The sequence below is a fragment of the Elephas maximus genome, chromosome 1 (assembly GCF_024166365.1).
Source record: "Elephas maximus indicus isolate mEleMax1 chromosome 1, mEleMax1 primary haplotype, whole genome shotgun sequence".
Classification (NCBI taxonomy): Eukaryota; Metazoa; Chordata; class Mammalia; order Proboscidea; family Elephantidae; genus Elephas; species Elephas maximus.
The window spans coordinates 174,745,187-174,759,709 of record NC_064819.1 but is presented as its reverse complement, the minus strand read 5'-3'; the positions used below and the strand labels follow the sequence as shown (position 1 = coordinate 174,759,709).

The 14,523-nt window shown below is 40.0% G+C and overlaps 1 protein-coding gene across 5 annotated transcripts in view; it reads right to left on the bottom strand.

The window, feature by feature from the left end:
- The window catches only part of ARMC2 (armadillo repeat containing 2), a 146,024-nt gene that overhangs the window by 99,146 nt on the left and 32,355 nt on the right, over positions 1-14,523 (bottom strand). For all 5 annotated transcript variants that reach the window (XM_049895423.1, XM_049895684.1, XM_049895594.1 and 2 more), the window contains one exon: positions 8,004-8,211. In XM_049895423.1, coding sequence (XP_049751380.1) covers positions 8,004-8,211 — 208 coding nt within the window. The remainder of the gene's footprint in view (positions 1-8,003; positions 8,212-14,523) is intronic.

The window sequence follows — 14,523 nt, the reverse complement described above, 5'->3', positions numbered from 1 at the left end:
AAAAAATGACTGTGGAGGTGTTACAATAAAACTTCATTAAAAAAAAAAGGCAGTAGGCTTGACTTGGCTCATGGACCTTAGTTTGCTGACCCCTACTTCATAGGCCTGGTGATCTGCTCCTGTCAAGAAATCCTAGGGGCAAGTTCTACTCTGTCATAGAGGATTGCTGTGAGTTATATCAGCTCAACGCACAGAACAACTTCATAGTCTTAGATACTTTGACTGCAATTTGGGAATGGCACCAGTAGGTGGTCGTGGTCCCTTCAACATGTCTTACAGCCTGATGCACCAGATATACAGTTTCCAGACAGACAATCACTCTTTCTTAATAACTAATCTTAAATATTGGCCCAAACCAGTCACTCAGTGGGAGAAAGATGTGGCAGTCTGCTTCCACAAAGACTTACAGCTTTGGAGACCCTGTGTGGTAGTTCTTCTCTGTCCTATAGGGTTGCTATGAGTTGGAATCGACTGAACAGCTGTAGGTTTGGTTTTGTTTCAACCTTAAATACAGAGTTCTAGTTAAACAGGTAAACACAAATACAATGAAATTAAAACACATGATTTTAAAGGGCTGTTCTTAAGATCAAAATTTTAAGAAAGTCTTCCAAGGTAACCTATGGTGTTGGGCTGAGGCCCAAGATTTAAAACACACACACACACACACACACACACTAGTGTATTTGTGTGTGTATCTTAGTACCTTTTCCAATAATCACTAACTGGTTATTATTCGAGTTCTATATGTATAAGCTTGATTAGATAGCCCTTTGTAGCCAACCATGCTTCCCTTAACTCAGAATAAAAATCCAGTTTCGTGCTTCCCTTAGCATTCAAAGCGTTGCAGTTTCAATGTACCTCAAGTGAAAAGTCCTTGTAACTTCTCTCTATTACGTTGTCAGTACCTCAGCACAAGGAATAGACTCTGAGACTGCCCTTTTCCACAGCATGTTACTGTGGTAGCTACCCAATATAATTCTACATAGGTTTCTATTCTCTGCTTTCCATCCCTAATGTCCTAATACTGTGCTCCAGCTCACACATTACCATCTCCCACCACAATTGCACAACTCTATGAATGATCTCCTTTGTCCCAGGCTCTCCCCTCTCCTGGTCTTACGCACTGCTGCCAGAGTGACTCACTATCCTGCTAAAAAACCTCTCAGCGGCTTCCCCTTATTTGAACAATAAACCCACATTCCCGAGACTGGCATTAAAGGCCATCCAGCATGTGTCCCTAACCTTCCCCCTTCCAGCTGTACTACTCAGCTCTATAGCCTTGGGACCCTGTGCTCCAGTTACCTGCCATCAGCAGAGAACATCATTCTCAGCCCCCACTGAGAATTAGCCTTCAGGAAGCATTTCAAATCCCACATTCTCCAGGAAGCCTTCCCTGACCCTCAGGTCAGAATTAGGTGTTCAGATCTCTAAACTCAAAGAGGCTTTCTTTCAGTTCTCCTTTCATTCCTCCAGTGTTAGAGTAAATCTTTGAACAGTGCTTCTCAAAATTTTGTGTACACTGGAATCACCTGGAGATCTTGCTAAAACAAAGATTCTAATTCAGTAGGTCTGGAGTGGGGCCTGACATTCTGGATTTCTAGCAAGCTCCCAGGTGATGCCAATGCTGCTGATTCGGGGGCAGAAAGGCTTGCTGTGTTTGCAAACTCCTCATGAACAGGGACCATTTCCATATCTCCCAACCCCACCAGCACAGCTTTGCTTACCGAGAAATGCATATCAAAGGGAAATTGTTGAATGAAGTGGGCCTCTACAAATCATTCTGGCCAATGTCTGTCTTTTCCAAATAAAACAATTTCTCAGCCATAATACCTTTAATTTCTTAAAAGAAAAATGACTTCATTATTTTTGAAATAATGATGTATTTATTATTATTTTTAAAGGGTAGGCAATACAAGAAAGTACAAAGAAGGTGTTCAAAAACCATCCATGATCCCAACACCTAAAAACAAACATAATTAATAAGTGGAGATCATTATTCCAGATGTATTTTTACACATATTCAGTTGAAAAGCTAGAAGAAAGAAAGAAGCAATGGGAGGGAGGACAGGTAAATGGATACATATAAATGGAATGATACTATACATATTATTTTAATTAAAAATATTAAATATAAAACTTTCTTTAACAAAAGAAGTAGAAATTGAGCTGAAACTGAAGAAATTGTAGAACTTCCAGTGAATGGGTCTTCACAAGAGACATTAGTGTCTAAAAGATCTCTCTATAGTTGAGGAAAAAATGATAAAAAGAAAATTAGGATGTTACTTTTTAACTATGTATTTCAAGTTTAGACTGTAGTTACTGACAAAATCCATTGCCTTCTATTTTGAAAGTAAGGAAATTAGCACTCATATTTCCTCCCGGGTATTGGTTTTGATTATTTTACTGTTACATTGTCAAGGTTCCTGTTCCATCACCACATCTTCAAAGTTGTTAAAGTTTTAATTCAATATATAAACAAAGTCAATACTCACCAGCAAACGTTTTACCATAGTTCTTTCATTTGAGTTTTGAATTTGGACTCACCAAATCATCATTGCTGTCTAGTTTTCTTGAAGATTCATGAATACCATGTTCCTCCAGCTCATTCCTATCTGAAAATCCTATATTTCTCCAGTTCATCCCTATTTGAAGGACAACTTGGCTGGCAATAAAATTCTTGGGTTGCTCCACTGTCTTCTGGCACTGAGTAATGCTCTAATAATGCCAGAGGCCAGCCTACCTTTCTCCTTTTATATGACTTGCTGGTTCTGCCTGATTGTCAGAGGATACTTTCTTCAATTTATCCATGCAATCACCAATTATTAATTGAGTGTGTGCAATGGGTGGTGTTCTAGCGCTGAGCACTGTTGGAAATGTCTTCATGTGTGTTATTCCATATCAAATTTTGTTGGAACACAATGTATCCATTCAAGTATCAGATTGTCTTTATTTCAGAAAGTTGTCTTTCATTATATCTTAATTATTTTATCTTGTACCATTTATTCTGTTCTCTTCTATTTTCAGTGGGTTGTTGTAAAACTTAAGTGAGTTAATATATGTAAATCCCTTAGAAGAGTGCTTGGCACTTAATTAGTTTGAAGTAAGCTAGTTACTAGGAAGGGGACTGGAGGAGTAGGAGGGTTCTCTTCTTCAGGAATGTAAGTTTCATGCCTATAATCATTTTTATGTCATTATTTTATATCATTATTCTTACTCATATTCTTTTCTATTATTTCCTCTAGCCTGTCCACCATGTCTCATTACATTTTCAGCTGTTTTTACTCTAATTTTTTATTTCTAATGTGGCTTTCTTCTCCATGTATACATTTCTCTTTCATTTCCTTTTTGAGTATTGCAAGCTTGTTTTGAATCTCCTTTTGTGAGTTTATAATCTCTAATTTTAATTTTTGCAACTCCAAAAAAGTTTTTTTCCTTTTTTTTTCAGAAAGAGATCATATTATTTATAATTTATTTGAGACCACGGAAAACTGTTTTCAACTCTTCTTTTTTGAAAGGGTAATTCCTTTTATAATTCATTTTCTTCATCTGTCTTTTCTTTATGTTCTTTACATATTTATGCCCAAGTCTCATGCTAGATCTTGTCTTGATATTATTTATCTTTAAATGGAGCCATTTATTTATTGAAGAATTAATAGGATCCACAGAAGGAGTGGGGTACTTTATAGCTTCAACTTTGTTAGTTTTCTTGAATACCCACTCAGCAAACCTTTTTTTCTTTTTTTTTTCCTTGACCTGGGAGCTTGTCTTTCCCTCATTTTATGTGCAACAGGTTGTGGAGCCTTTTACGCTTTAAACACCATTAGCTCTAATCTAATCTATCAATAAATCAATCTCCACCCCCACATGCACAACACAGACTAGCTGGCTCACAGGTAATCGGGAGAGTGTCCACCCTCAGCTCCATCCCCCAGCCACCTGATGACCTTGATCTTGAATGGAGTCTTTCTAGGGGCATCACTTTCTTCTCCTATAAAAAAAAAAAAAAATTTATAGGCCAGCCCATATTCTTAGATCTCATTTCTTTAATTAAAGACTACTGTATACACCTTCCTAATCTAAGAGGCTCACTTTTAATGAAATTTGTTTCCTGCTCAAGGCCTGAGGAAGTATGTGCCCACTCTAATTATCTCTTGTTTTCACCTATACTTCATAGTCTGGTAGGTCAATAGTTAAGACTCTTGGTTGCAACGATTTCAAGTGATAAAAACCTAATCAAAGTAGCACAAGCGGCCCCTGACAAAAAAAATGGAAGGAAGGAAAGGAAGAAGGAAAGAAAAAAGGAAAAGGAACATAATTGGCTCGCATAACAGAGCAGTCTACAATGTGGATGGAGTGGCTTCAGGCACAGGTGAGTCCCACAGTTTAATATACCATTGAATTTGGTCACTATATTCATTCTTCAGCTCTGCTTGTTTATACGTCACTTCCCTCTGAGAGTCTCTGATTGCAAGGCAGAAAGATGGGCACTGCCAGCTCCAATACCACCTCATCTTTACGGTTTATGAACTTGGACAAAAACCATTTTCCAAAAGGCTCTGACAGAAGTCCCAGGGAGAATGCAACTGGCCTGCCTCAGATCATGTATGCTTCTCTGAAGCAATTGCTGTTACTGGTAGGTTATAGAACTCTAGCCAGCTCTGGGCAGGGTCAGCCCTCCTTCAAGCATGGACTGGGCAGGACTCATTATACAATGAGAGAAAACTTGTTCCTAAAGGAACATATGCTAAGCAGATAAAAGAAATCAAGCCCATATGGCAGGTTTGTTTCGTGTTTTGTAGTTTGGGGTTGTATCCAATTTTCTGTTTCACTGACGAGGTTTGTTTCTCTATTTTTCACTCTTCATTGCTTTCATTGGGCTTCTGAAGAATGTCTTTGTGTTGCTATCTTTAACCTCATACCCACTTTTCTTATTTTTTATTTCAACAATACTAACTTCACCCAGCACTTGACCGTTTACAAACATGTGCTTTCAAGCCTTATTAATCATTGCACAACCTACAGTGGGGGTTTGGGGAAAGAGATGGGAATAAAGGAGCACAGTTATCCCCATTTTTCATCAGAAAACTGAGCCCATGAAAGAGTCAAAGCCCATGCAGCTGAATCAAATAGCTGAGAGAGAACAGAGCATAAACCCAGGGATTCTGGCCCCCATGAAGAGTTCTTGACTCTCCACTACAATCCACAGCTCTTTGGCTTTCCTTTTATAGGCTGCCTTCCCTCCTGTTGGTCATGTTCCCAAAAGGAGGCAGTTTGAACAACATTTACGCAAAAGACTTTAAAAGTTTTTGGACAGATATATAAAAGGACTCATTGGATTGAACCACTGGATGGATAGGTGAAGATAAACACATACATTTTAAATGGCAGCCTTGTGATTTTCAATCCAATGGCAACACAAAGCAATAAGATAATGGGGTGTTGCTGAGGAGCAGAACCGCCAAGCCTTACATGGATCTTTAAAAGGACACACAGAGATTGCCATAATTGGCACATATTTGAAGATGACCGTTCCATATGTGCTTGAAAGTGTGGTCTCTTTTGGAATGCTAACAAGTCCCCCCAAGATCTTGTTTGCAATGATACTTTGCTTATCAAATCCTTTTTCTACCATAACCAGCATAAAGATAACCTCCAGTCCATTCCGTGTTTGAATTATCCCATATTCTGAATTGAGGGCGCACACAAATCAGTATAGTTTCACTGAAATAAACTATTCTTTGCTCCCTCCCCCTCCCCCAGACAAACACAAAACATGAGGTGGCTGCCCCCACACTGGACAAGCATGTAAGGACCCTGTGCTGGGAGTGTGTCCTCTTCTCCCCTGTTTCCCTTACATGATCTGCACACACTCCTTCTCTCACCCTTTTGTCATCTCATGCCTCCTCATTTTGGGGCTGAGCCCTCCCTTTCCTCCCTTCTCCTGCCAGCCCAGCTCACTGACAAGAGTCTTCATTTTCTACTTAATGTTCAAAAGATGAAAAAATGTTAATTGAGGGTAGGGTTTTAGCATCAAAACTGGAAATACTCCATTGCATAGCAAAGATCATTTCTTGGAATTATTCACTTAAATGTTTACAAGAAACAATTATCAAGTGTCCCAGACTGATTCATAAATGTAATTAATGAAAGAACTGCTAATAGTTTCCATTTTCTAGTTTGTTTTAATCCTACTGTATAAACTTTTTTTTTTTTTTTTTGGCATCACTTAAACAACATTCCATCCAAGGATTAAAGAAGGCAAAAAATATATAAAGCAAAAGTTATTGAAAGTTAAGCCTGCCAGGGTGTATTCCAAACTCAACTCAGACACAATCTTTATACGATATAAAAGCCATCCTAACAAAATAAAAAGAAAACTAGTGCTGCTGCCAACATCTCATAATTTTGGACAGTCGGGAAGAAGGGCTTCCAGTACCTAACTGATTTGTCCTTTGCTGTCGGTGGGATAAAATATGTAACTGAAAATGCCTTTGCTGTCCCAGGCTGCGGAAGACATAATGAACTCTGGCTTGCCAGATTATTCTGCAACATCTGAAGATTTGCAAAAAAAATAAAATAAAATAGCTCTTGTTTGGTTTTTCCTAGTCAACTTTAATTACTCTAAGGATGGGTGCAGTTGGATAAATGTTTCCTTTTTACTTCAGCTCTGAAAGAAACACAAGCTTTCCTGCTGCCTTTTATGTGTAAGCTCTGAGGGCCACGGCCTATTCTTATTCACCAACTGTCTGCCATGCCCAGTTTGATATTTTGCGCTCAACTCCCAGAGTCCCAATTTGAAGTCATTCTCTTCCACTTAAGGAGACATTTACATTTTCCCTTTAATTTAAAAAATGTTCTGAATGCGAAGCGACATTACAAGGACTACTGGGTTGCCTAATATAAATTCTGCATGTGTGACACTCTTCAGGCTATGTCAGCAGGCAAGGCCGGTTCAGCCAAACTAACAAGCTGCCAACTGGCCACTTCAGGGAAAAGTTTTAAGCATGCCACATGTGCACAGCCAAAGTCAGACCCGAAATCTAAAATAAGTGCAATAAATACTTGGCCTTAAAATGGTCCATGGAATTTAATCTTGTTAAGCAAATTCAAACTGGGCAGCTGTCCATAATGACCCAATGGAAAGTTCTAGAAAAATATTTTTTTCTAAGTGATTTTATCCAGGCCAAGACCTTCTTCCCATCTTAGCATCATTACTGGCAGAAACTGGAGACTAAAGCCCTGTTCTCCCCATTCTACCCCCACCCCAGGATCAAGCCATTCAAGGTTTCTTTAGTAAAACACCAGGGTAGGAATCCACATGGCCCCCACATTTCTTCACAAATCCTTAATATGGGAGGAAAATTACTTTGCAGAGAAGTCCTATCCAGGAACATGTCATTAAATAAAATAATTCTCAATCATTCATTTTATGAGGAAATAGTAGAGAGGTAGATAACTGAAATCCACAGGACCTTCGTGTCTTAACCGTAAGTTTGCAGAAATAAATACTTTAATCCAGGTTCTGGATTAAAATAAATTAAAAATAATTTTTTTTTTTTGTACTGAAGAATATAACAAATTGTTACTCTTTTGTGGAGTTAACAACAGTGAACAAACCCAAAGGGAGGTAGCAGGAGATTCCAGGTCAGGCAAGAATCCCAAATAACACACAAAGAGAACCATCAGTCATCACTCAAGAGCCGACTGGAAGAATCCAACTATGGCAAAGACCTTATTCTGACAGGATTCTGACAGGACTATCAAAGCAGTGTTTTGGCAGGTAGGTATGAATGAATGCCTTCCTGAGGATTTAATAAGGAATGATGTAAAACCAACTCCATTCATCCATGAGAAGACATCTTTCCCACTCATGCATTATTAGCTTAAATTCATTTATAGAAAAGGGGAAAAGCAAATCAATCATCTGCATAAGACAGAGAACAAACTGGTAAATGATACAGTTATCCTAACCAGAAAATGAAAAAAAAAAAAAAAGTACTGACCCTCCACTTCTGAGATGAGATGGTAAGGATGTTGTCCCTTTGAACATTTCTTGCTCCTTGATTTCACTGAAGCCTCCATCATAAGTTAACTGGAGTGGGTGACTCTTTAAGTTGCCAACGGCATTTGATTCTGATAAATAAATCCCATTTATTTTCACCATAGAGTCCCCCATCGTAACTGTTTCTTTGGATTTCACTGTCTTCTTTGCTGTAATAATCAAGGAAATGTTTGTCAAAGTTTTCTTATTTTAGGAATCACTGTCTTTCAATATTTTTTCAATCTAAGAATTTAGATAATTTTAAAATTGTATATTACTTACAATAACCAAGTCTGAAATTATATGGCCCAAACCTCCCTGAACATATACAAGACCTCGTCACTATTTTAGTCTTAGTGTCATCAATTCAGCAGGTAAAGAGGAAAGGGAAAATGTAGTATCTTATCTCTTTAGCTTAGGGTCTACTAAAGGTAAACACCCAAATTTAAGTTTATGAACTGCTTAATCCACTATAAGTACTTCTGTGTCCAATAACAATAAATATTCTTCCTGAATTTGGTCATGCTAGTAATTTTTCATTAAAAAATACATATATATTTTTTTCCCCCATATGAGGCACTGTCTTATGCACCTGGGATGCATCAGTGACAAAACAAAGATTGCTGATCTCATAGGGCTTACATCTTAATAGGGAGAGACAGACAATAAACAGTAAATCATAATAAATAGGTTATATGATCAACATAATAAGTACTATGGAAAAAATATAAAAGTGGGAAAGTGGAGAAGGATAAGGTGGTTGGGAATGGGGGAAGGCAGAATTTTAAATATGGTAGTTGTGATCGGCTTCATGGGCATGTGGCCTCTGTAGTTATACAGAGCCCCACGCTTAGAAGAACCTGTACTTGGTTTCATGTTCTGCTGTCAGCATCTCGGAATTCTTAATGAGTTTTGATCAAGGAGTCTCACATTTTCATTGTGTACTGGGCCCATCAAATTATACAGCGGGTCCTGCATGAGCCTTGAAACAGCAGGATGGGTATGGGGAACTGCAGGGAGAAGGCAAGGAGAGAGAAGGACCTGGAAAGTCAGCCTGACACCAGATCACTACTGAGCTGTTCTGCATGCTAAGGAGTTGATACTTCACCCCCTATGGCAAACTAGCCAAATCCAGCCTGTCTCCTGTTTTTGTACAGCCTGCCAGCAAAGAATGGTTTTATATATATTTTTAAATGGTTAATAAACAAAAACAAAAGAAGAATAATATTTTGCGGTGTGAAAATTACATGAAATTTAAATTTCAGGTATAATGGCAGAGTTGAGTAGGTGGGACTGAGATTGCATGGACCATGAAGTCTTTTTACTATGCGGCCCGTTACAGAAAAAGTTCGCTGACTTCTACCCCGTGCCAGTGTTTCCCAAACCACATTTCCCAAAAGACAGCTTGGGAAATGCTGGTTCAACTTAAATTAAACAAGTCTTTACCATACAGCTTCACCAACCCTTTTATATGCTAGTGTGCACCATGAGTCTCCAAGAGGGAGAGGAAGTAGGCAGTGTTTCCCAGACTTATTTGAGCACAGTGCCCTTCTTCCAAGGAAAAGCCATCTGCCAAAAGTATTCCCTAGACCTTAGTTTGGCAAACTCTCCTTCGGGCGTAGGGGGACTTCTAAAGGGTTTTCAGCAAGGGGATGATGTAATAGGATTTTTATTTACTTCCCGACCTCTCATCTCTTATGACACACAGAAAATGACATTTTTCCTGATCCACTAGGACGAACAGACAAGACTGCTGCTCACAGGCTCCACTGGTTGCTCCGAGGGCTGAGGACCATTGTGTTGACTCACCTGCAGCACCCCAGTGAGCTGGGGGAGATTAAACAGCAAAACAGGAGAGCTGGAAGACCAGGGATAAGGCAAGAAGTGATAAAGGCTTGGACTGTGGCAGTGGTGACTCCCTGGGTGGCACAAACAGTTAATGCACTCAGCTACTGATCAAAAGGTTGGAAGCTCAAGTCCACCCAGAGGCACCTCTTAAGAAAGGCCTGGTGATCTACTTCCGAAACATCAGCCACTGTAAACCCTATGGCGCACGGTTCCAGTCTGACATACATGGGGTTGCCATGAGTCAGAATGGACTCAACGGCACCTGGTTTGGCTTTTTGGTGGCAGTGATGGGAAAGGTCGCTATGAGTCGGAATCAACTCTACGGCAGTGGGTGGGTTGGGATGGGAAAGGAGGATGCAGACTCAAGAGGTATTTAGGAAGCCAGGGAGGGCCTGGAGATGGGAGAGCTGACAAGGACTGGTGAGAAGGTGGAGGCTGTTCTGAGCCACTGTCTGGCTTGAATAACTAGGGAGGTGTTAGTAACATTGCCACCTCCAGCTAGAACCCTCTTTGAACACAAAGCAATTAAGCTTCTGGCCTTTGAGATGACTGATGTCTACACGCTTCTTTTCCCCTTTTATTTCCCTAACCCAGGAATTCTAAACCTGCACCACACCCTAGCCCTGCCTGTGGGGCTACATGGGTTACAATCGACTGCACAACAGAGGGAGAGACAAGTCTTCTGTCTCCTGGCCTCAGCTACCTAATACAGGCTACCTTTTCTATACAACAGAGTGACTCTGAAATGAAACCCAGGGAGCTCCTGACCAAAGGATAATGATTCCAAGGCTGGGGAGCTAAAATGCATTTTTAAATTGGGCCATGTGTGCTTTTAGAGTGACAATTACTTTTTATTGCCATTATTACTTGAGTGCTGACATAGACCTCAGGAATTAGCAGACCGGTAAAGTAGAGCAACTGCAGACAGGCTGGATACGAGAGCCCTACAAAGATATCCTTTGGCACAACTTGGAGGTGCGAAGCCAGCCTTGGTGCTGAGAAATGACAGTCACAGATGGTACCTCTCAGAGCACAGATGAGGTGCTATGGCCACGTAAGGGCCAGGTGGTCCAGGAAGGGAGAAGCAAAGCCATTGGGGGAGCACAGAGGATGAGGATGGTGAAATATTTGTCTCTTCAGTCACCTTCCCCAAAACATGAACAGTTCAGCAAGCAATAGGGTTTTCAAACATGAACTACCAAAATCTACATGCATAAAAAATGCATGTAGCAGTCAAACTCAGAACAAAAAATATATAATAAACGACCGTTTAGTAACCATCACACAAGCTCGGTCACCCCTGTTTACGAGAAGTGACCCTGACCCTACCTAAGTCTGTGCTCCCACCCCCTTGGGCTCTAGATCCCATCTCCTCTCATCTTGGCAAGGACTTTGCTCCTCCAATTACCTCCTTTCTGATTTCGTTGGTCTGATGTGGGACCCCAGCACTGGAACTTTTTTTTTTTTATTAACTTTTATTGAGCTTCAAGTGAACGTTTACAAATCAAGTCAGTCTGTCACATATAAGTTTACATACATCTTACTCCGTACTCCCACTTGCTCTCCCCCTAATGAGTCAGCCCTTCCAGTCTCTCCTTTCGTGACAATTTTGCCAGCTTCCCTCTCTCTCTATCCTCCCATCCCCCCTCCAGACAGGAGATGCCAACACAATCTCAAGTGTCCACCGGATATAATTAGCTTACTCTTCATCAGCATCTCTCTCCCACCCACTGTCCAGTCCCTTTCATGTCTGATGAGTTGTCTTCGGGGATGGTTCCTGTCCTGTGCCAACAGAAGGTCTGGGGACCATGGCCGCCGGGAATCCTCTAATCTCAGTCAGACCATTAAGTATGGTCTTTTTATGAGAATTTGGGGTCTGCATCCCACTGATCTCCTGCTCCCTCAGGAGTTCTCTGTTGTGCTCCCTGTCAGGGCAGTCATCGATTATGGCCGGGCACCAACTAGTTCTACTGGTCTCAGGATGATGTAAGTCTCTGGTTCATGTGGCCCTTTCTGTCTCTTGGGCTCTTAGTTGTCGTGTGACCTTGGTGTTCTTCATTTTCCTTTGCTCCAGGTGAGTTAAGACCAACTGATGCATCTTAGATGGCTGCTTGTTAGCATTTAAGAACCCAGACGCCACATTTCAAAGTGGGATGCAGAATGTTTTCATAATAGAATTATTTTGCCAATTGACTTAGAAGTCCCCTTAAACCATGGTCCCCAAACCCCTGCACTTGCTCCGCTGACCTTTGAAGCATTCATTTTATCCCGGAAACTTCTTTGCTTTTGGTCCAGTCCAGTTGAGCTGACCTTCCATGTATTGAGTGTAGTCTTTCCCTTTACCTAAAGCAGTTCTTATCTACTAATTAATCAATAAAAAACCCTCTCCCTCCCTCCCTCCCTCCCCGCCTCGTAACCACAAAAGTATGTGTTCTTCTCAGTTTTTACTATTTCTCAAGATCTTATAATAGTGGTCTTATACACCATTTGTCCTTTTGCCTCTGACTCATTTCGCTCAGCATAATGCCTTCCAGGTTCCTCCATGTTATGAAATGTTTGACAGATTCGTCACTGTTCTTTATCGATGCGTAGTATTCCATTGTGTGAATATACCACAATTTATTTATCCATTCATCCGTTGATGGACACCTTGGTTGCTTCCAGCTTTTTGCTATTGTAAACAGAGCTGCAATAAACATGGGTGTGCATATATCTGTTTGTGTGAAGGCTCTTGTTTCTCTAGGGTATATTCCGAGGAGTGGGATTTCTGGGTTGTATGGTAGTTCTATTTCTAACTGTTTAAGATAACGCCAGATAGATTTCCAAAGTGGTTGTACCATTTTACATTCCCACCAGCAGTGTATAAGAGTTCCAATCTCTCTGCAGCCTCTCCAACATTTATTATTTTGTGTTTTTTGGATTAATGCCAGCCTTGTTGGAGTGAGATGGAATCTCATCGTAGTTTTAATTTGCATTTCTCTAATGGCTAATGATCGAGAGAATTTTCTCATGTATCTGTTAGCTGCCTGGATATCTTCTTTAGTGAAGTGTGTGTTCATATCCTTTGCCCACTTCTTGATTGGGTTGTTTGTCTTTTTGTGGTTGAGTTTTGACAGAATCATATAGATTTTAGAGATCAGGCGCTGGTCGGAGATGTCATAGCTGAAAATTCTTTCCCAGTCTGTAGGTGGTCTTTTTACTGTTTTGGTGAAGTCTTTAGATGAGCATAGGTGTTTGATTTTTAGGAGCTCCCAGTTATCTGGTTTCTCTTCGTCATTTTTGGTAATGTTTTGTATTCTGTTTATGCCTTGTATTAGGGCTCCTAGAGTTGTCCCTATTTTTTCTTCCATGGTCTTTATCGTTTTAGTCTTTATGTTTAGGTCTTTGAGCCACTTGGAGTTAGTTTTTGTGCATGGTGTGAGGTATGGGTCCTGTTTCATTTTTTTGCAAATGGATATCCAGTTATGCCAGCACCATTTGTTAAAAAGACTATCTTTTCCCCAATTAACTGACACTGGTCCTTTGTCAAATATCAGCTGCTCATACGTGGATGGATTTATATCTGGGTTCTCAATTCTGTTCCATTGGTCTATGTGCCTGTTGTTGTACCAGTACCAGGCTGTTTTGACTACTGTGGCTGTATAATAGCTTCTGAAATCAGGTAGAGTGAGGCCTCCCACTTTCTTCTTCTTTTTCAATAATGCTTTACTTATCCGAGGCTTCTTTCCCTTTCATATGAAATGGGTGATTTGTTTCTCTATCACCTTAAAAAATGACATTGGAATTTGGATCGGAAGTGGGCTATATGTACAGATGGCTTTTGGTAGAATAGACATTTTTACTATGTTAAGTCTTCCTATCCATGAGCAAGGTATGTTTTTCCACTTAAGTATATCCTTTTGAATTTTTTGTAGTAGAGCTTTGTAGTTTTCTTTGTATAGGTCTTTTACATCCTTGGTGAGATTTATTCCTAAGTATTTTATCTTCTTGGTGGCTACCGTGAATGGTATTGATTTGGTTATTTCCTCTTCGGTGTTCTTTTTGTTGATGTAGAGGAATCCAAGTGATTTTTGTATGTTTATTTTATAACCTGAGACTCTGCCAAACTCTTCTATTAGTTTTAGTAGTTTTCTGGAGGATTCCTTAGGGTTTTCTGTGTATATAATCATGTCATCTGCAAATAGGGATAATTTTACTTCCTTCTTGCCAATCCAGATGCCTTTTATTTCTTTGTCTAGCCTAATTGCCCTGGCTAGGACTTCTAGCATGATGTTGAATAAGAGCGGTGATAAAGGGCATCCTTGTCTCGTTCCCGTTCTCAAGGGAAATGCTTTCAGGTTTTCTCCATTTAGAGTGATACTGGCTGTTGGCTTTGCATAGATGCCCTTTATTATGTTGAGGAATTTTCCTTCAATTCCTATTTTGGTGAGAGTTTTTATCATAAATGGGTGTTGGACTTTGTCAAATGCCTTTTCTGCATCAATTGATAAGATCATGTGGTTTTTGTCTTCTGTTTATTTATGTGATGGATTACATTAATGGTTTTTCTGATATTAAACCAGCCTTGCATACCTGGTATAAATCCCACTTGATCATGGTGAATTATTTTTTTGATGTGTTGTTGAATTCTATTG